At 39.8% G+C, this 24,162-nt stretch overlaps 1 protein-coding gene across 1 annotated transcript; it reads right to left on the reverse strand.

Moving 5' to 3' along the window:
* Positions 1 to 5,543: 5,543 nt before the first annotated feature.
* Positions 5,544 to 23,562, reverse strand: pgap1 (post-GPI attachment to proteins inositol deacylase 1). The gene is made up of 26 exons (XM_063006303.1): positions 23,431 to 23,562; positions 20,271 to 20,424; positions 19,063 to 19,238; positions 18,583 to 18,754; positions 18,009 to 18,169; positions 16,719 to 16,771; positions 16,024 to 16,090; positions 15,837 to 15,942; positions 15,443 to 15,501; positions 14,688 to 14,771; positions 13,797 to 13,846; positions 13,549 to 13,600; positions 12,754 to 12,831; positions 12,410 to 12,485; positions 11,161 to 11,234; positions 11,027 to 11,078; positions 10,854 to 10,920; positions 10,667 to 10,772; positions 9,686 to 9,724; positions 9,420 to 9,608; positions 8,286 to 8,512; positions 7,951 to 8,086; positions 7,785 to 7,835; positions 7,190 to 7,398; positions 6,922 to 7,026; positions 5,544 to 6,167 (listed from the first exon to the last, which is right to left on the reverse strand). Exons 1-26 carry the CDS (start codon positions 23,560 to 23,562, stop codon positions 6,026 to 6,028), a joined length of 2,817 nt encoding a protein of 938 aa, XP_062862373.1. The 3' UTR covers positions 5,544 to 6,025.
* Between the last annotated feature and the right edge of the window lie 600 nt (positions 23,563 to 24,162).

The raw sequence follows: 24,162 nt of genomic DNA on the forward strand, positions 1-24,162 counted from the left end.
TAAAAGGAAAAGGTGGATGGATGGATGGATGGATGCTAAAAGGAAAAGGTGGATGGATGGATGGTAGAAGGAAAAGATGGGTGGACAGTTGGATGGATGGATAAATGGATGGAAAAGGAAAAGATGGATGGATGGCTGGATGTTAAAAGAAAAAGATGGATGGATAAATGGATGGATGGATGGATGGATGGATGAATAAATGGATGGATGAATAAATGGATGGATGGATAAATGGATGGATGGATGGATAAATGGATGGATGGATGGATGAATAAATGGATGGATGGAAAAAGGAAAAGATGGATGGATGGAAAAAGGAAAAGATGGATGGATGGAAAAAGGAAAAGATGGATGGATGGAAAAAGGAAAAGATGGATGGATGGTAAAAGGAAAAGATGGATGGATGGATAAATGGATGGATGGATGGTAAAAGGAAAAGATGGATGGATGGATAAATGGATGGATGGATGGTAAAAGGAAAAGATGGATGGATGGATAAATGGATGGATGGATGGTAAAAGGAAAAGATGGATGGATGGTTTGTTTGTTTGTTTATTAGGATTTTAACGTCATGTTTCACACCTTGGCTACATTCATGACAGGAACGGTAGCCACTCATTACACAAGGTTCATCGCTTCTCAAGGTTATATTAAACAGTCTTGGACAATTTAGTGTCTCCAATTCACCTCACTTGCACATCTTTGGACTGTGGGAGGAAACCGGAGCACCCGGAGTAAACCCACGCAGACATGGGGAGAACATGCAAACTCCACACAGAAAGGACCCAGACCGACCCCACCTGGGGATCGAACCCAGGACCTTCTTGCTGCGAGGTGACAGTGCTACCCACTTAGCCACCGTGCCGCCCTGGATGGATGGTAAAAGGAAAAGATGGATGGATGGTAAAAGGAAAAGATGGATGGATGGATGGATGGATTGATGGATGGTAAAAGGAAAAGATGGATGGATGGTAAAAGGAAAAGATTGATGGATGGATGGATGGATGGATTGCTGGATGGTAAAAGGAAAAGATGGATGGATGGTAAAAGGAAAAGATGGATGGATGGATAAATGGATGGATGGATGGTAAAAGGAAAAGATGGATGGATGGATGGATGGATTGATGGATGGTAAAAGGAAAAGATGGATGGATGGTAAAAGGAAAAGATTGATGGATGGATGGATGGATTGCTGGATGGTAAAAGGAAAAGATGGATGGATGGTAAAAGGAAAAGATGGATGGATGGATGGATGGATTGATGGATGGTAAAAGGAAAAGATGGATGGATGGTAAAAGGAAAAGATTGATGGATGGATGGATGGATGGATGGATTGCTGGATGGTAAAAGGAAAAGATGGATGGTAAAGGGAAAAGATTGATGGATGGATGGATGGATGGATGGATGGATGGTAAAAGGAAAAGATGGATGTATGGATGGATTGATGGATGGTAAAAGGAAAAGATGGATGGATGGAAAGTAACCCTGGTCAGGGTTACTGTAGATCCAACAGTAACTAAAAGTCACCCTAAGTCCACATTTTGTCCATGATTTTTGCCGTGACCCAGGCAACACAAATAATGCATCAATATGAAACGCAAAACAAAATATATTTAATAATTTTATAATAATAAAAAATGGTGAAAATCTGGTCCCACTGTGGTTTACAAGATTTACTGTACATCCTCCACAAGAGGGCGTTTGTGTACCAGTTTATTTAATTTTTAAGCACCTTTTAAAATTTGTTTATTTCTTTTTTTTCTGTGACCCATTTTTTTTTGCTCGCAACCCTTCAGCCCTAAACAAACTCATAGCTGTGCGACCATGTTACACATAAATAAAAAATGACATATAGTAATTGTTTAATTTTGTTTTATTTGAACAGCTTTCACAAATTGCACAAAAGTTCAAGTAAACAGGAGTTAAAATGTCAACATTATATGTTTCAAAAAACATCAAGAAACACCCACAGCTTCACAGGACATTTTCAAACCTGAGAATAAACAAAGTTTACTTGGTCACTTAACCTCAGTAACAATCTACTGTTGAACCTGAATGTGATTCATGACAAAGGCTTTACTGTTCATAACGTGTGTTTAAAAAAACTCAGTATTAAGACAAATGGCAGAGAATGCAAACGTGTGGACAACACTTCCTTCATAAACAAAAGACAGAAAAAATACCTGTGTGTAACTGTCATCGTCACTGACAACAGCTACTAACTAGATCACCACTTTAATTAGCAACAGTTATCAAGTTTTCTTGGCTATTAAGAAATGAAAGACACTGATCACTACTACCACTGCAGCACGTGAAGTTCTGCACAAAACATGTTTATTGAGTGTAAAAAGTACAAATATTAGCTTTGCTCTTGACATGTACTCCTATTTGAAAAAAATACACCTCAGGGCTACTGGATCTATTATCGTTTTTAATAGCTGAACAACCACCTAGCCATTACAAGGTGCACTTATCAGTGTGCTCTCAGTGCTGGTCCCAAGCCCAAATATAGTATCGAAAACCGTGCCAAATCGGATATGCAGACCAGAATGATCAACTGTGGCAAGCCGTAAAAATCACTCTAGGCATGTTATCATATAGGAGGAAATTCTGGTTTGATAACAGGTTAAGCCAAATGGGTAGCAGGTAATTTATTTGATCATATGATTTTTCTACTTGTTAGGTATGGATTTGGCTGAAACCCCTGTTTGTGTACACATATATTTGGCCATGTAGTGTCTGTAAAGATGCTATTACAAAGATTAGAAGCACTGGCGTAAATGTTTACCTAGAGCCTTACGCCTTATATTTTTACTGTTCACAGAATATAGCATATTGTATAGGCAGGGTTTTAGAAATCGCACACTAATACAAGAAAATATTGATAAAGAAAACAACAATATAAACTGTATAATTAAAATTATTTAAACACTACATTGACCACCTTTTTTATAATACATCCATCCATAGTCCACAGTACAAATATAATATACATTTGATATAAAAATTTGGGTTACTATTTAAAATATGAACAAAATAAAGCACAATGCTAAACATGATGACTGACTACAGGGAGCATCAATCTTTACTAAATTCTCTGACCAAGGCAAATATTTATGCAGTAATTATTATTATTATTATTAACTGTAATGGAAAATTATTATTTATTAGAATCTTAACATCATGTTTTACACTTTGGTTACTTTGGACTGTGGGAGGAATCTGGAGCTCCTGGAGGAAACCAATGCAGACACAGGGAGAACATGCAAACTCCACACAGAAAGGACCCGGACCGCCCCACCTGGGGATCGAATCCAGGACCTTCTTGCTACCCACCGATCCACTGTGCCGCCCCAACTGTAATGGAAAAATGGAAACCTAGCTTGCAAATTACTCCACATAACATTGTGCACTACATAGTTCGCCAACATGTTGTGCCCTAGGTAATGCCTAAATGTGGAGAGTAGGAAGTCATTTGGGATTCAGCCTATCATAGGAGTTGCTACCATAATCGCAGGAGAATGTAAAAGTACAAAATTATGGCAATAAAGGAAAATTGTTTTAATCATTTCTTAACAATTTAAAACTCATTGAAACATACATATTCAAACTGACTGGACCAAGTGTCCAAGTGACCTGTCTTTTCTTATATCTTATGTCTTTTCTTATATTTTCTTAGGCTGTATTCAATACTTTAGTTAATAACTAAAATTAAACAAAATAGGAAAAAAACTGATATAATAAGGAACTAATAGTTTTTGTGGTCCACAAATCCTAAAATTGTACTTGCCGATCATTAGACGTAAAATAGTGCACTAGCTGTAAACTACATTGGTTACTACATAAAGCTACATTGGTTTGGAATTAAATAAACAGGTTTAATCCTAGAAATATTATTAAATGTACTAGAGTACTAGACCAATCAGCAGCTTTAATATAAGTTCATCAGGAACACATTTGTATCAAGTTTACTACATAAGAGCAATTTGTGAATACAATATACATATGGCAAATAAAAAACACCCACATCTATAAAAAGTGTTCACATGTAGACCACACAGCACAAAAAGTGCACAATAGCATCAAAAGCGTCTTCAAAAGTCCTAATTGCACACTTACACATACATACAGTAGATACATTCACAGTGCAGGACAGAATGGAGCCAGTTTAATTCCCAAACACAGAGGAAAATCATAAAAGCTGCTCTGATTAACAATCATCAATCTGTCCTTTTGGTGAACATGGCATGATCAAAGGCACTGGATCTTAAATTGATCTGCTTGATTGGATAAACGACTGAATATTCCAGTCTTAGCTAATATATCATAAATCCTAAAGTAATTCTTAAGTGGTAGCTAATGCTGTTTGATGAGCAATGCAAGAAATGAGAGCTGACAGGAAGAAAATTGACAGACAAGTAAATGATTATTCAAATACTTAAGAGATGCACCAATCCCATTTAAATATCAGACAATATCCTAACATAATTTAAGTAAGGCTGAGTTCACACACATTTCTTGGTGTTTATCAAAAAAAAGTTTACATGAAAGAGCTGTACGACATTCAAGCTGAGGACAAAATTCTTTGTTAAAAATAAATGGCACCATCCTGTAATGTGTATATTGACTATCATTAACTATCAGTGAGAGGACACAAGTATAGAAAAGACGTGTCACAGTTAGTCACAGTTAGACTCATCGCATGTAGGACTTGTTACATTTGTTACACATCACTGGATGGCATGGTTCAAACCATATGGTTTGCAGGCAATAAGTGAAATTGGCACAAAGCCAGAACATCACTGGTGAACTACAATGTCCAAGTGTGAGAAAAGACCAAACATTGCTGCTCCAGATATTGACAAGTAGTGTAGAATCAGCCTCTGGAGTGACCCACCAGTGCTGAGATCTCAAGCTGCCGAATCTCAGCTCTGCCCTCATCCGGCCGGGCACCTACACAGACACATTGATTGGCTGTGTGTCTGTAGGGGGCGGGACAGTGTCTGAAACTGGGTTCATCATCGCTGGGCAATTGTGACCTCTGCTAACCAGTCAAACTGGATAGCAGTACGTGGCACTCGGCATGCACTACTGTGATCTATGAGACCCCACCCCAAGCACATAAAAAAAAACAATCGCCGGCTAAGAAACAGTCTAGGCCCTCCACAATCGGAAATAGGGGCGGTGGCAAAAACGAGACAGAAATCGGCTCCAACTGGTCACGACTAATTCGAGTAAAAAGTGAGAGGAAAAATGCTCAATAAAAAATTGATTAAAAAGAGAGCTTGTTTAGAATCAGTGCATCCCTAATTCTCTTTGTATATGTTGACAATAGGCCTTAAACATGTTACAAAACCATAAATATACACTGAATAATAAAAAACTAAAGTAACTTTAGCACAATCATGGTCATAAACCATTTTCCCATCCAACAATTAATGAAGGATCGTTTACTCTCTTAACTAAGCATGTAGTGTATATGTACCTACTTATATGCAGCAGAATATACTAGCAAACTACAATACAGACTAGTAAAAGGGGCAGTGAAGGCCATGTGAAGGCATGTTTACGACCTAAATTGCATGTTTTCACCTCTCAACATGCAACCATAGAATTTTATAACAATAAAAATATCCCCATGATGCCCAGGGGAAAATTGCTAGTCTCTTGGACTAAAACAATGTTAGTCTCTTAGGTTTTGGATTTCCTTAGAAATATAATGCACTGCCACCGTGAGTGTAAATGTGCTTTACTGATACTGTTTATGATAATACAATAAAATAAATGCATAAACCCAAATATGCACAGATGCACCAGCAACTGCAAATAACCCTCCCCCCAAATGGCTGTAAAATGAAGAAACCCAAAAATACACAATCACAGGTGACCTGTCAAATACCCTGTTTGAAAGCTACCCATAATTCAAGATGAAATCCATGGTGAGTGCAGTAAAAAAAATGCAAGGTACCACAAACTAAGGCTGTTTCGGTTCTTTCTGGACTGGTCCCTAGGTTCAAAAAGGGGGTCAGAGGTAACAGGACAGCACAAGTAGCATCAGCGCAGCAGACAGAAGGTAAGTGATGCGGTACAGGTGAAGAGTGGAGAAGGTCAACATGGCTATGCTCAGAGGGAGCAGCAGATGGGAAGTTGGCTTCAGCATCACTTTACTGCAAGAGAAATAAACCAAAAGCTGTTTTGTTGGTTTTTGTGCAGCATATTTTATACACACGGGCATCTATTCATTTATTCATTCATTCATCGTCTGTTTTACGACTGATTTAACCTGGACATGTCGCCAGTCAATCACAGGGCACACACCTAAGGTAGCTTCAGATAACCTGGCTAGGTATTTATTGGACCTGAGGGAGAAAATTGCAGCTCCTGAAGGAAACCCACGTGGACAAAGGGAAAACATGCAAAACTCCACACAGAAAGGACCCAGATCACTTCCCATGGAAATCAAACCCAGGACCTTTTCGCTGCCAGGTGACAGTGTTACCCACAGAACAACCTTAGACAGCTACTGATTAACAACATCTAAGATCTTCTGGAATTTAACCTGTGAGTGGCACGATAACTCAATGCTGCTTTAATATGTTCGGTTCCGCAGGGGGACCAAAATTTCTGGATCAGTCCTTGGGACTATTTTTCACAGCCAGCATAATCAAACTGGTACCTTAGACCAGGGTTTTTCAAGCTTTTTCACACAACCCACATTTTGTCCATGATTTTTTTACACAACCCAAGCAACACAAACAATGCATCTTACTCTCTCTGCCCTGCTCTGTACAATCTGGTCCCACTGTAGTTTACAAAATGTAAGATAAATCCTCCACAAGGGGGTGGTCATGTGCAAGTTTACTTAATTATTATTTTTTTTCTCTGCAACCCATCTTTTTAACTCCTTAAACTCACACCTACCTGTTGGTCAGAGTGAGCATGTTGCAGTTGATGAGAAGCACTGAGGCAATGAGCAGGGGAAGGCTGTGTGGCCAATGAGGGTCCGGATCCAGATGAATGGAATATCTGTTAAAAAACGGATGGAGATAGAAAACCATTAATACAGCATGTTTTATGGCGCTTCCTAGTTCACAAATAACCAATTGCATATATAGGCAGTGACCATTTGACCTGCTGTAACAAACAATGTACATACATTTAAATTCCCATACAAAACATAAAGGCTTACTTAAGGTTGCGGCACCAGTAGATAAGCGAGGGCGCGCTGAGCATCACAGGTAGCGTAAGCAGTGCGGACACGCTCAGGTGAATCTGCAGGTCGTCTCTGACCTCCTGCACGGCAGATTCGGACAGGGGTGGACCACCGTTAGATTCTTTGAGCTTCCTCTGGCTTTCGCTGTGGCCATTCTCAGTGTTCTGCTGTGTTTTCTGTGGTGCCTGGGAACATGTATGATACAATAACATATAATTAGGGCCCGACTAAATTCGCAGGAAAATTTGCTTCATTTGGTCCTGGATTCTGTAAAGTTGCTTTGAGACAATGTCTATTGTAAAAAGCGCTGTATAAATAAAGTTGATTTGACTTGAAGTTGACTTGTAGAGTAGCACACTTTTTCATTGACCATGGAATCCCAAAGAGACAAAATGCCAAACACAAACCCTACATTTAGAATTTCACAGCAAACTGCATATCACACGAGGTCCATGACGCAATTTCCATGGCCAAATTAGGTAGGGCCTTACAAATAATGTATCAGCATCCACCATATCAATCAGTGGAACATTTGTCCATGTTGGTATTTAGGTTTTAAGTGAGTACTCACCAGGTTCAGCATGTGACCCAAAGTTTTCTCAGTCGTCTGTAATCGGAGAACCTAGACAGCAACACACAACATATAGCCCAACATATTTCTAAATGATTTAAAATCCCAGCATCTACTGAGCTTCAATCTCAGCAGCAAAAGCAAGCACAAACTACTTCATGCCTACCCGATAAAGGTGGAGCAGAAAGCCAGCCGTGATTGACAGGGCTCCACAGGTAAATCGAGCCAGCGCAGACAGACCAAGGATGAGGAGGATTTGAACAGGCAGACGAAGAGTTCCACAGTGTCGGGAGACTGAGTGCCTTTATCATAGAGCCACAATAAAGTTTAATTATGGATCCTTTAATACATTAGGTATGCAAATTTTGGACATCATGATATCTGCATATACAGGCTTTTAAACAATCCAGTTGCAATGATCTAAACTAAATATCCTAATCATTAAACATTGTGTCAAATAAACCTAGTTCTGTTTACTTGACCAGAATCGTTCATCATTACCTGTGCAGTGGAGCCATGAGGAAAGACAGAGTGCGTAAAAACAAACTATGGACAGTGCTTCCCCAGAATGCCATGGCAGTCCCCAGAACACATAGCAGTGGTGATATAAGGCGGGGCCAGTCCTGCTCAGGGCTTAGTGCACCATGTGAAAGGTCCTCCTGAGAGGTTAAGGGCAAAGGGTCAACAGCAGGGAGACCCAGAGCCAACCAGACCTCCTGAAACCAGCCCTGTCTGATAGAGATAGAACAGAATACACAATTTATTATACAGGGTGTAAAGAATTATTAGAACAAAACCAATACAAAAACAGACATTTACCAGCTAAGAAAAATATGTAGTATAATAAAAAGCAAAACATACAATAAATAGCCAAAAGTATTTGAACACCTGACCATGAGTTTGTTAGACATCTCATTTTTAAACCATGAGCATTTATATGGAGTTCGTCAGCCCTAAATTAGACTCATTTTGTCAAAAACATTTATGAGGTTAGGCAGTGATGTTGAACGAGACATTCCAATTCATCCCAAAGGTGTTCTGTAGGTTTAGAGCCAGGGCTCTGTGCAAGCCAATGGAATTCTTGTACCCCAAACACATCAAGCCATGTTTCTGTAGACCTCGCTTTGTGCACATGAGCACAGCTATACAGGAACAGGAAAGGGCATTCTCTAAACTTGTGTCGTAAAGTCTAGCCTTTAGAATTAATCAAAAATAGTCCTCTCGCTTCTAAAAGAAAACATATTTTCACCAAATGCTAAACTGGTCATTTAGACTGAAATTAATGAATCTTCCCTATTTTGCTAAAAGGAAAACAAGTTATTATATTATTTAAATAAACTCTATTTTAATTTCACCAGAGCTCACAGACACGGGGAGAACATGCAAACCCCACACAGAATGGACCCGGAGAGCTCCACCTGGGGATCGAACCCAGGACCTTCTTGCTTCTTGGCAACAGTGCTACCCACCGAGCCACCGTGCCTCCCGTTTTTAAGGAGTGAAAGAATTGTTTTTGCTGGATACTGCTGGAAAGCATTTCTGGGAGGTGAAGTCAGTAATACATTTTAGCATTTGTAATAAATGTAGTTGTGAAATGTTGCATGTCATTTTTCTGCAAATGAGCCAACACTGTACTTGCCTAAGTAACAGGTGGAGCAGCAGGACAGGAGGCTCTAGCAGATGCAGCTGCAGACTGTTACCTACTGCATCTCTCATACTGCCGGCTTGGCCTGTATGAAGCACAGAGGACAGCTGCCTCCTCAAAGCCATTAGCAAAGCTACAGCCACATACACCGGCAATACTGGTCCACAGAAACGCAGGATCTAAAGAACATAGTATTGTAAGTGGGAAAAGTCAAGCAGTTGTGTGTCACATAAATTTGAGTATTTGGTCAGCTTACCTGTCCGAGCACTTCAGGAAATGAGGTCCGGATTGATATCTGTAGTAAAATAATAGTAAATAGTAAAGTTGTTTGTTTGTTTATTTGGTTACATTCATGACATGAACGGTAGTTACTCATTACACAAGATTCATCAGTTCACAAGGTTATATCGAACACAGTCTTGGACAATTTAGTGTCTCCACCTCACTTGCATGTCTTTGGACTGTGGAAGGAAACCGAACCACGCGGAGGAAACCCACGCAGACACGGGGAGAACATGCAAACTCCACACAGAAAGGACCCGGACCGCCCCACCTGGGGATCGAACCCAGGACCTTCTTGCTGTGAGGCGACAGTGCTACCCTAAATAGTAATGAGTACATTAAACATACCAGTGTTTTGTTTAGGTCGTACCACAAATCTTTAAGAATGGTGTTGATTAAGCAATTGAATTTTATCTTTATCTATTTTGTAATATCAGTGTGAGCCTGTGTGGTGTAATGGTAAGAGCCATGCTGCTGGTGTGACAACAGGGCCCGAGTTTCAGTGGTTCGAATCCCGGACTGGATTCACAAATACAGAAGGTGGATGGAGTTATCGTTACCGTTACATAACAACAACTAATTTGTTGTAAAACTAAGATATGGTCAGTATTAAAGCATGTTCAGTAATTGATTTATTTTGTGTTTTAATTTTATTAAAAAAAAACTGTTTATACACACGGCTCAAAAAGCATATCACAGCCTTAAGAGAGCACTGATGTTATATAGCAGGGTTTTTCAAACTTTTTTCCATTTTTTTATACAACCCACCAGGCATCTTACATTATTTGCTTTGTACAGTCTGGTCACACTGTGGTTTACACTATGTAACATAAAGCCTACACAAGGCAGCGTTCACATACAAGTTTATTTCATTATTATAATTTTCTCTGCAAGCCATTTTTTGGCATGCAACGTTTACCTAGGGTTTGAAAAACCCTGTTTAATAAAATATTACCTTGTACTGGCAGTTGGGGGAAGTGTAGAGTTGCAAGTGGGCACTTAAGGTGTCGTCTCGGTGGCTGGTGTGCAGCATGCCTCCTATCTCAGTGACTGAGGAAATGCTGAACATGAAACAAATGTTAATTTTGTTTTGGTTCAATTATTCACGATCAACAGTTTGTATGAATGAACAAAGCAAAAACCTTGCAGTGAAGAAGGAATCTTCTCGAAACCATGGTACCTTCATTCTATAGATACTGGGCAATCTTTCTACAGAAGAAAAATTCTATAATTAAATTGCAGGTCCAAACAGCTAATAGCTAATTGACAAATACAATGCCTTTAACTTCCACTGAATTTTAAAAAGTCAACTCACCTTTAGTAACCCTGCACCGGCTCTTGACGGTGATTTTAAAAGCCTGATAAACCTGCAGGAAAAAGGTTTTACAGACTGATAGTACAAGGCACAACTAGCAACTTTTGATCGTTTGAGCATGAGGCAAGCGTTACCTGGTGAAAGTGTTGCAGGTGTAGCGTGTGGACTAGACCTGACGAGTTGATAGTAACATCACTTGATGTCAAACCTGACAAAACAAACTTATTAACTATACACAGAACATACTTATTGATTTTGTTCTAAAATGCCAAAGAAGAATCTGATCCAAATGAACAATTTTGGGCAAACTTCCAAGGAAACAATACACTTCAATCTACATTGGACATAGCTTGGAGAAGCACACATCTGGCTTTATATGGGACAATAATTGTCAGAACAAAAAGCAAGTCCAAGAACATCCACAATCAATTGTAGAATTGTAGCAAGGCATAGGTCAGAGCAAGGATATAAAACAATATTTAAAGCTTTGAGTGTTCACAGATAATAAAGATCCTTCAGTGCTTCAATAATCTTGACATGAACGAAACTTGGCACAGCCTTGAACCTTCTTAGAGTTCCCCGTCTGTCTATACTAGGCATCTGGCCAAGAAAGCCCTTGGTCAGGGAGGTACAAAAGAACACAATGATCAAGCTAAATGAGCTCCAAAAGTCCTGTGCTGGTCTGATGGGACTAAAATGAAACTTTTTAGGCAGAACAGCAAGCACTATGTCTGGCAAAATGGATATTAGCAGAAAGATTATTATAAGTTTAAACCCATTTCTAGACCTTTTATATTTCTCTTAAATATTTCTAGACCTTTTATATTTCTCCCTGTGTTTTACTACTGGTTTTTAAACATGCAACAACAAAACATAACCACTAGGATCAAATGTCTTCAAGTAATTGTAATTATTTTAAATACTAGGAAATGTTTTGTTTCTTTATGTTAGTTCTATGATATTATTATTCACCTGCCAAGAACTATTGTGTGTGTAAATAATCTGAAGCTATGCTCCAAAAATGTAAAGTTACAATTGTTGGCACTACAAAATAACACTAAATTAGTATCAATCAGTATCTGCTGCAGGCACTGCCAATTATGCCCGCTAGATGGCGCTCAGCTGACCGGAGGCAACACCGATTTTCGAACCGAGGAGTTCAGAAACTCGGTGCTAGTGTGCAAGCGGAATATCCCGCTGCGCCACCTGGGCGCATAAATTATTCTTAATTAATAAATAATTCTTATGTTCAGACAATTGTTCCATGGCTTTGGTAGTTTTATAAAAAGGACATTTAAAAAAAAAAAAGATCAAATATAGTATTTGTGTAGTCCCACCACACAAATACTATAAAACTCTACTATAAAAAAAAATGTAGCCTACCAAAAGACAGAACGTGGGGTACGGGTGCTGGGATGGTCAGACCTTTTTCTCTCTGCCACTCACACTCCACTATAAACTGAAAGAAATCAAATAGCAATTTAACGAACAGCATTTAACTACTACAGAGGTGTTGGTTCTCTCCTAACGAACCCCTTTTTTACTTAAAGCAATTCTGGCTTTGAGCAGTTTCACGCTTTCAGCATGAATTCACATTCATAAACACAAACTGTTCATTTTGGGCCAACCAGCACGTTTTGATTAAAAGATAACTAATTTGCATTAGTTGAGAATTAGTTCTTTGCCTAAGAAGAAAACAGAAGGCAAATGCCGTATTTTGAACATACCTGTCTTGCACTGGGATTTGAAGCATCTATGACAAGATGAGAGAAGCTACGGAGATCACTCAGATTCATCGTCAGTATCTAGAGAAAGAGATGAATGAACACACGTGGTGATAAATCCTGCCACAGGGGTCTAGAAAATTCCAATGTTTAAAATAATACTTTTATTACATAAAGACTACAGAGAGAACATTCAGAGCAAAATTATGAGAACGGTACAATCACACAAATGTGGTTTCACAATTTCATAAGCAGCAAATTACTGCATAAAATAAAATAAAAAAAAATAAAACACAATGTATGCTCAACCAGCCAAAAGAGCATTTGCAAAGGCACTGATGGTGTTCATCCCAAAGGTGTCCAAGAGATCCAACAGACCAGGCCTGCCTTGTGAGGAATATCAATCGAGCATTGTATATATGCCACAGCCTGTCTGAGCATTACTGCTGACCATGTGCATTCTATTATGGCTCCAATTTATGCATCTCATAACAGCTACTTCCATAATGATAACACTCCATGTCATGACAGTGAGTTCAGTGGATTTCAATGGCCCTTCTATTCACCAGAGCTGAATCTAAAAGAACACCTTTGGGAAGTGGTGGAAGAAATCGACAGCATGAATTGCAATGTTGGGATGAAACAACTCATGCTATATTGAACTGAAACCTATTTTAGGACGCATGTTGCAGCATTGCAGTATCTGTACCCACGTGTCCATTCCTAAAGGTGTGAATAGTCTTCATGAGCACATGAGCTTAGTTTTAAAGGATTATTATGGTGTTTGTATCGAATTACCTTGTAAGCTGGGAGAAGTTCTGTTTTGTGGGACAAATCTACTGCTTGCACACTGAAATAAAAACACCAAGAAAAATGAATATATTTTTCCCCAAAGCTATCCAAGCTAAAATCTGTTATTACTTTTACAGTCAAGGTTGTGTTAAATACACAAATAATTAAATAAATACACACGTTATCCCTTTCCGTATTATTTCACACTATTTTCTTAGTTATTTGGTGGAAATTATTACATGACTCATATTTACCACATGTAGCCGTTCATCTGGGTGCAGCCAAATAGCCAGCTAGACATTTCCTGTAGGACAGGACAGAAACACAAAACAACATCAGTGTTCTAACTATAGCTTCTAAATAATTTAACAATGCTTTGTGGAATAATTTGTGCCTTATAGCAGTGAAACTAGGGGTCACTTTTCTGCCCTGGTTCTCAAACCTTTGTAGAAGTAACAGTGAGTGGTACTCCCCCAGGTGGTACTCCAAATGTGAAACACAAATTTAAAACGTGTTTTTCCCCCAAAATTTGTGCCTGTTGAAAGCCCAGCCAGGTCAATAGCACAGATACGTTTCAAGATCTCAGCAGTAGTGGTCTGACACATTAAACCGCAGTACCACCTTAGTGCCCAGATTTTCACATTTCTATTTAAGTACAATTAAATCAGTTTGTGTGGGTTTTGGTTTGTTTTGTTTGTTTGATTCCCATTCTACAAGTATCCAATTAACCAGTTGTTGACTCTCACCCTGACCAAGGAGAGCTGTAGAATATCTCCCTTCCTCTTTGATGCACAATAACTGACTGCTTCTTTTCACCTTTCAGAAAAAAGGGTCTCATAGAGAGCAGTATTGCGTTTGTCACAACTGCGCACTACTATCTGAGAATCTACCATCTCGTAGAGCCGCCTTGACCAGCCTGTAGAGGCCACAATTGCAGCAACCATGTTGTATTTGTAACCTCTTTAACCCCCCACCCAAAAGCACCCCATGAAAGTTTTTAGAGCAAAAATGTAACAAAAAATACAATCACTTAATCAATAAAAACACAGCTTTGGAAAATTGAAGTTCAGACTATTTCTTACAAAAAAATATATGACTTAGAGATCTTTAACACTCAAATGTTTGAACAGAGACTCCAGGCTCACCATGTTGCTATTGCGACAGTAGAAATGTGTGTACGCCTTTCTCCTGCTGGACAGTGCAAACAAGAAGTACTGAAATTGAACTTCCTGCAGAATAATAAATAAGACAAAGAAATAAATGACAAACATTAAATCAGTCTGGCTGAGGAATACTAGTTACATGACCACAAGGAATCCACAACACAGAAGTCTAGCAAAAAGCAAAGCATCAAGCAAGCAAGCAAGCACATTGATTAAACACAGCATCGTTAATTAAAAATGTTTAGATTTTGTATACTGGCTCTGCCAAGCAGCCGGAATTGGGGCCTTGAGCAAAGCCCCTAAACCTGCTATATTCTGGTTGACGCTGCCCCTAGAACCCAGCTTCCAAAAAAGCTTGATATGTGAAAAAAAGTACTTTGATTGTACTGTACAATTAAATATATATGCATGCATAAGAGTACATCATGACACAGTCCACTGTCAAACAAGCTTTACATCACCATGGGCTCAGAGGCTGCCATGCAAGAACAAAAATGCTGTTTAGTTCACATCTGTCTAGCTAAAAGACTTTACTGCAGGAATCTTTACTCTTATTCACAATGAACCACAGTGGCTTCAGGTACCACTTGTTTAATAAACTAGTCTTCACTATAGCAAGATTAACATCTATTGTTTAATCAGAAGATCAAGTTCCGAATTCAAGTCTGGCTCTTTTCAGATAGAAGCAAAGATCCCTGCTCCCTTGTACACTACATGAGGCACACCACACAAGGTACCTTGGGAGCACTGTAGAACAGACGGAGTGTGTTCACTTCACTCCATGCCTCTGGGACACCTAGAGATATAAATAAATAAAAAAAGAGTTATAGAGCTAAAAAAGGAACATGGATGTAAAAAACTGCACATGAAACAGATCAAGCCCAAAACTGCATAGCATTAAGCTACTACTCATTACTCTTTAAACACATACACACCTAAAACTCTGACCATGTTTGCTACAGTGAACTGTTAAAAAAAACTGGAGATATGAAAATGAATTTTAAAAAAGCATGTACAGAAATAAGTTTGATATGTTACCAGACAGGATGCTTTTTTACAAATACACACCCACAATGTTCTCTGATCAAATAGATAGTTTGTTGTTACAATCAATGATTCTGCTAAACACACCTGAGAAGCTGATGGGCATGTCGGCCCTCCCACCTGGGAGCTGCACTGGGTGCCGAACAAAGTGATAATTCAATACAGACATCCTCTCCTCAGAGTCCTCTGTGAACTAGTGATTTAAAGAAAAAAGATCATTATGGAATGAAACCCCATGGTTTGTATACATGACTGTTCCAAATCTAGGACCCACCTGCCCCGTTTCCGGCTCGATGAGATCAAGGAAGGCTCGAACTGTAGCCAGGACTAACTCCTTACACCTAACAAACACAGCATGTGCATAGGTGAGCTAGAATAAAAAAATGCAGAAGCCCACAAGTAGCACACTTTTGTAAAATGTAACATATTATATAGAGGACTTGAATGCATGTAAGCAGATACAAAGGTCTGTGAATGGATTATAGGCAACTTCTGAATGTATTATGAATACAATAAACATTTAAGTAAGTATTATACACAATGGCCAAGAGTGGGTGGACACCTGACCATGGGCCTGTTGGACATCCTGTTCCAATCGCAATGGGCATTTATATAGATCCTCTCAGTCAGCATTCTTTCAGCAAGACCTTTTACAAGATTTTGGAGCATGTCTATAGAGATTTGAGTGCATTTAATCTAAAAAGCATTTGAGAGGTCAAGCACTGATGCCAGCCAAGAAGGTCTAGCTCACAATTCAACTCAAAGGTGTTTAGTGGGTTCGAGATCTGGGTTCTGTGAGGGTCTGTGAGCTCTTCCACACAAAACATATGAAACTATGACTTTATATGAACTATAATTAGATTCGCTGTTCACATACTTTTGACCATATACTGCACATCAAAGCTGAACATTTAATCAAGTTCCTCAGTAAACCACTTTTGGAGACACTTTTGTGATTAAATTCCATACCACACGATGGACAAGTGATCTGTAGACACCCACGTCCTGGGAACAGCAGTCACCTACAAAAATCACAAGAGTAAACCTTCCTGTTAACACCTTAAAGGAAAAAAATGTTTCTTATAGGGTACATAAAAAGTTATTAATAATATTTGGTAAAAATTTGGATGTAAAACTGTTTTACAAGCTTCCACATTACAGTGTGATGTTGTAGTTAGAGAGTGCAAGTGCTAGACTAGCCTGCCTGTAGTCCAGGACCAGTCTTTTTTGAAGACGTTTGTAGAATTAAAAAGCAAATTTGAACTGTATCCTTTTTCAAATGTATGTAACCAGATGTTATCATACAGTATATGACCAAGAGTATGTGAACACCCATCCTAAATATTAAGCTCTGTATTTAGTCAAACCTAGTGCTTACTGGTATATAAAATCTATAAAATTATATGGTACGACTGAATGGGCACAATTTGCAACAATAAAATCTTGTGGAAAGCTTTTTCATAGCCATGAAACTTGTGATAGCTACATTAATATACAACCCAAAATCAGAAAAACTTGGGACAGCATGCAAAATGCAAATGAAAAAAACTGCAGTGTTTCTTTAAAACTGCTGTGTTCCATTTACTTCGTCTTTTATTTCATTGCAGACAGTATGAACCCGATACTTCATGTCTTGTCTGGTCAGCTTGTTTTTATTTGTTAACATACATCCGTTTCTGCATTTAAGGTCGGCAACACATTTTAAAAAATGGGACAGTGACATTTAGGGCTAGAAATGAGAAGAAAAAACTAAATAATGATGTGAATTTAAACAAGTGAAGTCAATAGTTAGGTTTAATCATGATTTGGAACAAGAGCAGTATCCACGAAAGGCTGAGTCTTTGACTATCCCCTAATGTTGCAACTTAAGACATGTTTGCAGGAGGAATGGAACAAAAACACCTGAAACACATGAATGCCAACATTACAAATTGGTGACCCTTTTACCGTTCCAACTATTTTTGGAATGTGTTGCAGGCCTGAAATGTAGGAATGGAGGTATATTAACAAACAAAATGAAGCTGACCAGACAGTTAATGAAATATCTTGGGTTTCACTGTCTGCAATGAAATTAAAGTCAAAGTAAATGGAAGAAACTCTGTGGTTTGTTTTTATTTGCATTTTGCAAACAGTCACAGTTTTCTGTAATTTTAGGTTGTAATATTAATGCTGATGGTTTTGAAACAAGCTCATGGTCAGGTGTCCACATACTTCTGGCCAAGTGTATGTACACTTCCAATACTTCAGTTATTCCCTCACCACAATGGCCATCTTGTTAAGGTCATCGGCAGGGCAGGTCAAGGTCGTCAAGCCTGAGCGAACTTGATAGTCGCGATATCCACCACCCACCGACAAAACAGTCACATTATGCAAATCTCTTCCTCCTGTCTTCCAATGCTGCCCAACAGATGAGTAGAAATCTAAAGCAGAAAGATAAACAAAAGAATTATGACTGGCATGTGTCCTGAGGACCTGTGTTTGATTCCTGCCTCTGGTCACTGTCTGTGAGAAGTTTTGCATGTTTTCCGCATGTCTGCAAGTGATTCCTTTGGGTACTTTGGTTTCCGTCCATCATCCAAAACCATTTAGGAGGTCCAGTGTCTGCTCTAAAGATATAAGTGATTTATTAAATATGTAAGCATGTGATGCCTCTGTAACAGACTGGCACCCTTTCCAGGGGTGCATTCCTGCCTTGCATCCACAGTTACCAAGTGGCGCCTGGCTCCTCATGACCAGTATAAAACAGTCAGTGAAAATCCATACATGAATAAACTGTTTATAAATAATACATTTTCAGATTCGAAAGATTGTGAAACATTAAGTGGGTTCATACCTAAAATGTAGGGATCCAAAGAAAGAACAGGGGCCTGATGAGGGGACGCCTGGGTAAGGATGAGGCTGACCAGGTGAGGATTGAAGCGAGGGAGAGAGAAAAGAGCTCGAGCAATTACACCACCCATAGAATGACCCACCAACACCACGCTGGTCGGAGGATTAGGACAATTCTAGAAAAGAGGAATTTGATAACCAGTGTTATATGTATTATGGTTCTGATCAGAAGTTGTACATAAAACATTACATGTAGGCTAGTGCAGCAGTTTAATATGCTAGCCCAGCACCAGCCTGCTCTGGGCATACATCAGAAAAACAACAACAGCTGCAAATGTACCAGCAACAGCAACTGCTACCATCTAGGCAGAAGAATATAGGAGGTAGCATTGTCCTGCTAACCGTCCTTGGCCAGCCAGGGTGTCAAACAAGTGGCATATTGAGTATATCCAAATTGAGACAATGCAAAATAAGTTATCTTAACCTTGTAAAGCTTCAGGATGACCTTGATGCTTTCATGAAGGAAGTGAGTTTGCCGGATTAGGCTTCCACCATACAGGGCCACCAGCTCCTCATTGAAGTCGATGGTAAAGACATTTAGGTGGAACCCTTTGTCTTTGTCCTCGGCCATCCTCAACGCCACGGAGCCCAAAGATCGAGCTGAACAATGAAAACAGATGCGTTTATGTTAGGTTGCTTTTGAATTTAAAAGAAAAGGAAAAAAACAACCAAACCAACTTTGTGACAAGAATATAAGAAAGGGTGTTTCCTGTTCCAGCAATGCTGATAGCAACTTGTACACTGAGGAGCCAAAACATTAAAACCATGGTTAAAAATGTGCATGGTAATGCCTATTTCATAACAGTGGTGCATGTGATGGTAGGAGATATATTAAATGTTGTGCTGATCTCCGAAACAGCAAGGGGTGCTCACAGGCAGCACCCACCAGCATGATCCGAGGAGGGACAAACCATGAACTGCTGACAGGATGTTGGGCAGCCAAGACTGATTGATGCCAGAGGACCAGAAGGCTATGGAGTCTGGTAGGTCTTAAACGTATTATTTATTTATTTGATTATTTGAATCCTGGTGATTAGGTAAATGTATGATCAATGTGCATTGAACAGTTCTGTGTACGGGGGTGCATAGTCACAGGTCAGTCAAAGTGCTCATGCGGACTCCAGTACACCATCAAAAGCACCTATATTGTGTACACAGGCATTGGAAGTGGACATCAGAGCAACGGAAAAAGGTTGACTGGTCCAACATATCCAGTTTTTTCCAGGATCATAAGGACCGCCAGGACCTGCTGGTAAAGTTCTGGTACCAGATACCAAAAAAGTCCATGTCTCAGCAGGTGAGAACTGTTTTGTAATCATAATACACCGGTGGTTTTAATGTTATGACTGATCGGTTAGAAAGTTAACATTAAAGTAATTCGTTAATCATAGCTTGCACTGTATATTGCAAACCCACAGAAACAACACCAACCAAATTCAAACCAAATTAATAATTGTTTATTAATGTATGTTTTAAAATGCTAATTAATGTGACACTTGTAATACAATATAACAAGTTTAGCTGAGCAGGCTGACTGTTCTCATATGTGAACCAGATCTAGAGGGTGGAATTGGATTTAAAAAAATAAATACAGATAGTAGTCGTGAGTGTAGGAAATGTGCCACATCTCACCTTGCTTGTAGCTTCCTGCATTTCCAGGTAAGAAGAGTACAGGAGCTCCGCTCAGTTTGAGGTTCTGAGTTTCCTGAGCATATAATCCTTCACCGTAAAGATAGAGTCCATATGCCGGGTACTGACGCGCCACACGTCGAGGAAGCTGGACGCGCTAGACACACACATACATATACAGTGTATCACAAAAGTGAGTACACCCCTCACATTTCTGCAAATATTTTATTATATCTTTTCATGGGACAACACTATAGACATGAAACTTGGATAAAACTTAGAGTAGTAAATGTACAACTTGTATAGCAGTGTAGATTTACTGTCTTCTGAAAATAACTCGACACACAGCCATTAATGTCTAAATAGCTGGCAACATAATTGAGTACACCCCACAGTGAACATGTCCAAATTGTGCCCAAATGTGTCGTTGTCCCTCCCTGGTGTCATGTGTCAAGGTCCCAGGTGTAAATGGGGAGCAGGGCTGTTAAATTTGGTGTTTTGGGTACAATTCTCTCATACTGGCCACTGGATATTCAACATGGCACCTCATGGCAAAGAACTCTCTGAGGATGTGAGAAATAGAATTGTTGCTCTCCACAAAGATGGCCTGGGCTATAAGAAGATTGCTAACACCCTGAAACTGAGCTACAGCATGGTGGCCAAGGTCATACAGCGGTTTTCCAGGACAGGTTCCACTCGGAACAGGCTTCGCCAGGGTCGACCAAAGAAGTTGAGTCCACGTGTTCGGCGTCATATCCAGAGGTTGGCTTTAAAAAATAGACACATGAGTGCTGCCAGCATTGCTGCAGAGGTTGAAGACGTGGGAGGTCAGCCTGTCAGTGCTCAGACCATACGCCGCACACTGCATCAACTCGGTCTACATGGTCGTCATCCCAGAAGGAAGCTGACGCACAAGAAAGCCCGCAAACAGTTTGCTGAAGACAAGCAGTCCAAGAACATGGATTACTGGAATGCCCTGTGGTCTGACGAGACCAAGATAAACTTGTTTGGCTCAGATGGTGTCCAGCATGTGTGGCGGCGCCCTGGTGAGAAGTACCAAGACAACTGTATCTTGCCTACAGTCAAGCATGGTGGTGGTAGCATCATGGTCTTGGGCTGCATGAGTGTTGCTGGCACTGGGGAGCTGCAGTTCATTGAGGGAAACATGAATTCCAACATGTACTGTGACATTCTGAAACAGAGCATGATCCCCTCCCTTCGAAAACTGGGCCTCATGGCAGTTTTCCAACAGGATAACGACCCCAAACACAACCTCCAAGATGACAACTGCCTTGCTGAGGAAGCTGAAGGTAAAGGTGATGGACTAAACCCAATTGAGCACCTGTGGCGCATCCTCAAGTGGAAGGTGGAGGAGTTCAAGGTGTCTAACATCCACCAGCTCCGTGATGTCATCATGGAGGAGTGGAAGAGGATTCCAGTAGCAACCTGTGCAGCTCTGGTGAATTCCATGCCCAGGAGGGTTAAGGCAGTGCTGGATAATAATGGTGGTCACACAAAATATTGACACTTTGGGCACAATTTGGACATGTTCACTGTGGGGTGTACTCACTTATGTTGCCAGCCATTTAGACATTAATGGCTGTGTGTTGAGTTATTTTAAGAAGACAGTAAATCTACACTGCTATACAAGTTGTACACTGACTACTCTAAGTTATATCCAAGTTTCATGTCTATAGTGTTGTCCCATGAAAAGATATAATAAAATATTTGCAGAAATGTGAGGGGTGTACTCACTTTTGTGATACACTGTATATGTAAATATATAAATGTTAACAGGTCAGTGCCAGGTCTTTAACTACATTAATAAGGCCAATAATGTGTCAACCAATAATATAAAGTTATACAACAACAAGCCAATGCAGTCCTGTAGTATCTGGTACCAAAACATTACCAGCACGTGCTTACACTAGGATCACCCTACTGCCATCTCTTCCATGGATATACGATGCACAGGTGCCCGCCGGTCCACATGATCTTGTTGCATTTATTAGACAAACCTCAACCTTTTTCCCATGCCCATTGTAGCTGCTTTTAACTGTAGACAGAAGTTAGCATGTTTTCCTTGATTGGCCTGCAACCATGCAGCCACATACACAGAAGGGTTTGCGTGTTAACACATTCACCTCATTACCAGTATTAAAACAATCTGCAATTTGAGCCACAGATGCTCTCCTGTTCTCCTTGGATCAGGGTTGGTGGGTACTCTTCTTGACTTTCTGTCAGCACCCATTGTTGTTTCAGAAATACTCCACCTCAGTCCTCGGGCTATAGCAAATTGGGCCTGATCAAAGTCACTGAGGTCTTTATGCTGTTCATATCTGCTGCATTTAACATTGGCCAACCATGCATTTAGACAGACTGGATTGGGTATGTCTGCGGGGCTGAGGGGAGTGGTCCAGTGATTACTGGTTTAACTGGCCCCGCCGCAATCCTGACTAGGATAAAGCAGTTGATAAAAATGTAATAAAATAAAATTAAACTACTAGTGACAATACATAGCTCAACATTTGATATATTCCTGGTCATCATATGCACAATTGTTAACAAATAGACATTGCCATGCCATGTGAGTGGTATTGTATTGTACTGTATATATTGACAACTATAACAATATCTTTATTTCTATATTTATACTTATATATCTGTATATATTGTTTATAAGAATAAATACACTACTGCTTCTATTATTATTAAAGGCCCAGATGCACAATTTGCACATACTTTTTTGCATACCATATATTGTATATATACACGTTGTACATTTGCTACACCTTATTGACTTTATTTCTATTCTTTTGCTTGTTGAACTACTGGAGACCAATATTTTTTATCTATCTATCAATGTAGTGTATAAGTAAGAACTAGGATGAGCGAAATAAAATGATCAGATTATAGAAACCAAACCAACAGGTAGGTAGTAAAGAACATTTCGCTGCATGTCAAACAGGAAAAAGACCAGTTTAAAAGATTAGCGTCCCAAATCTGACATGCCCGTACTAAGTAGGGTGCCTGAATAGTCGGCTAACAATCGTTACCATAGTAACTACACCTGCGTACAGACTGTGTAGCTAGCATTGCCAGCACCCGGTAGTACGGAAGCAGGCGGTTTGGAACACATCCGGTCTTTGGACCATAAACTCACCCGGTACTCAGGAATTTCGAACATGTAGGTCATGCTACAGCGGTTCTCCTCAAACCCAAAGAGCAACTCCCGCAGTCCAGTCAAGAGAAGCGCCAGAGCGGCCGCGTAAAACCCGTAAATAAGCGCTTTCATTTCTCTCGCAGCTCCCTGTCACTTCACTCCTACAGTTTCTTTACTATTTTCCGCCTCCATTAAAAACACACTGCCAGTTTCGACCAATGGCAGAGAACGACGGGAGAAACGAGGAAGTGGCTGCCTCTCTTTCCTCTTTGTAGTAGTAGCGCCTCCATCTGGACAGTTGAGGAAATGTTTCTAATATTAAACCACACAACCCCCATACATTTGTGTTTATAGCCACGTTTCAATGAGGGTAAACAATAACAATGCTACTGCGCATGTCTGTTCCTTTCGCTTTTCCGGTAGCGCCATTTTTAAACATCCATCCAGCAGTCAACATGACGAGCTCGTATTTTGCGAGTCTCCCGAACGCGGAACAAACGCGATATTAGCAGAAATGAATGATAGATCATCAAGTATATTTACCAGACCCTTTTGAGGAGAATTTAAGAAGACCGTGTTTTTCATAAACATAAAACGTTTGCCTGAGGTAACATACCCAGCCGTGTATCACTACCTTGTTGAAACGGAGTGTGTTTACACCAGAGAGGCAGTGAAAGCATACCGCAGTTTGAACGCATACAATTAATTATTAAAATCATTATTGTGTCATCT

This window comes from Trichomycterus rosablanca, chromosome 12, assembly GCF_030014385.1.
Source record: "Trichomycterus rosablanca isolate fTriRos1 chromosome 12, fTriRos1.hap1, whole genome shotgun sequence".
NCBI lineage: Eukaryota > Metazoa > Chordata > Actinopteri > Siluriformes > Trichomycteridae > Trichomycterus > Trichomycterus rosablanca.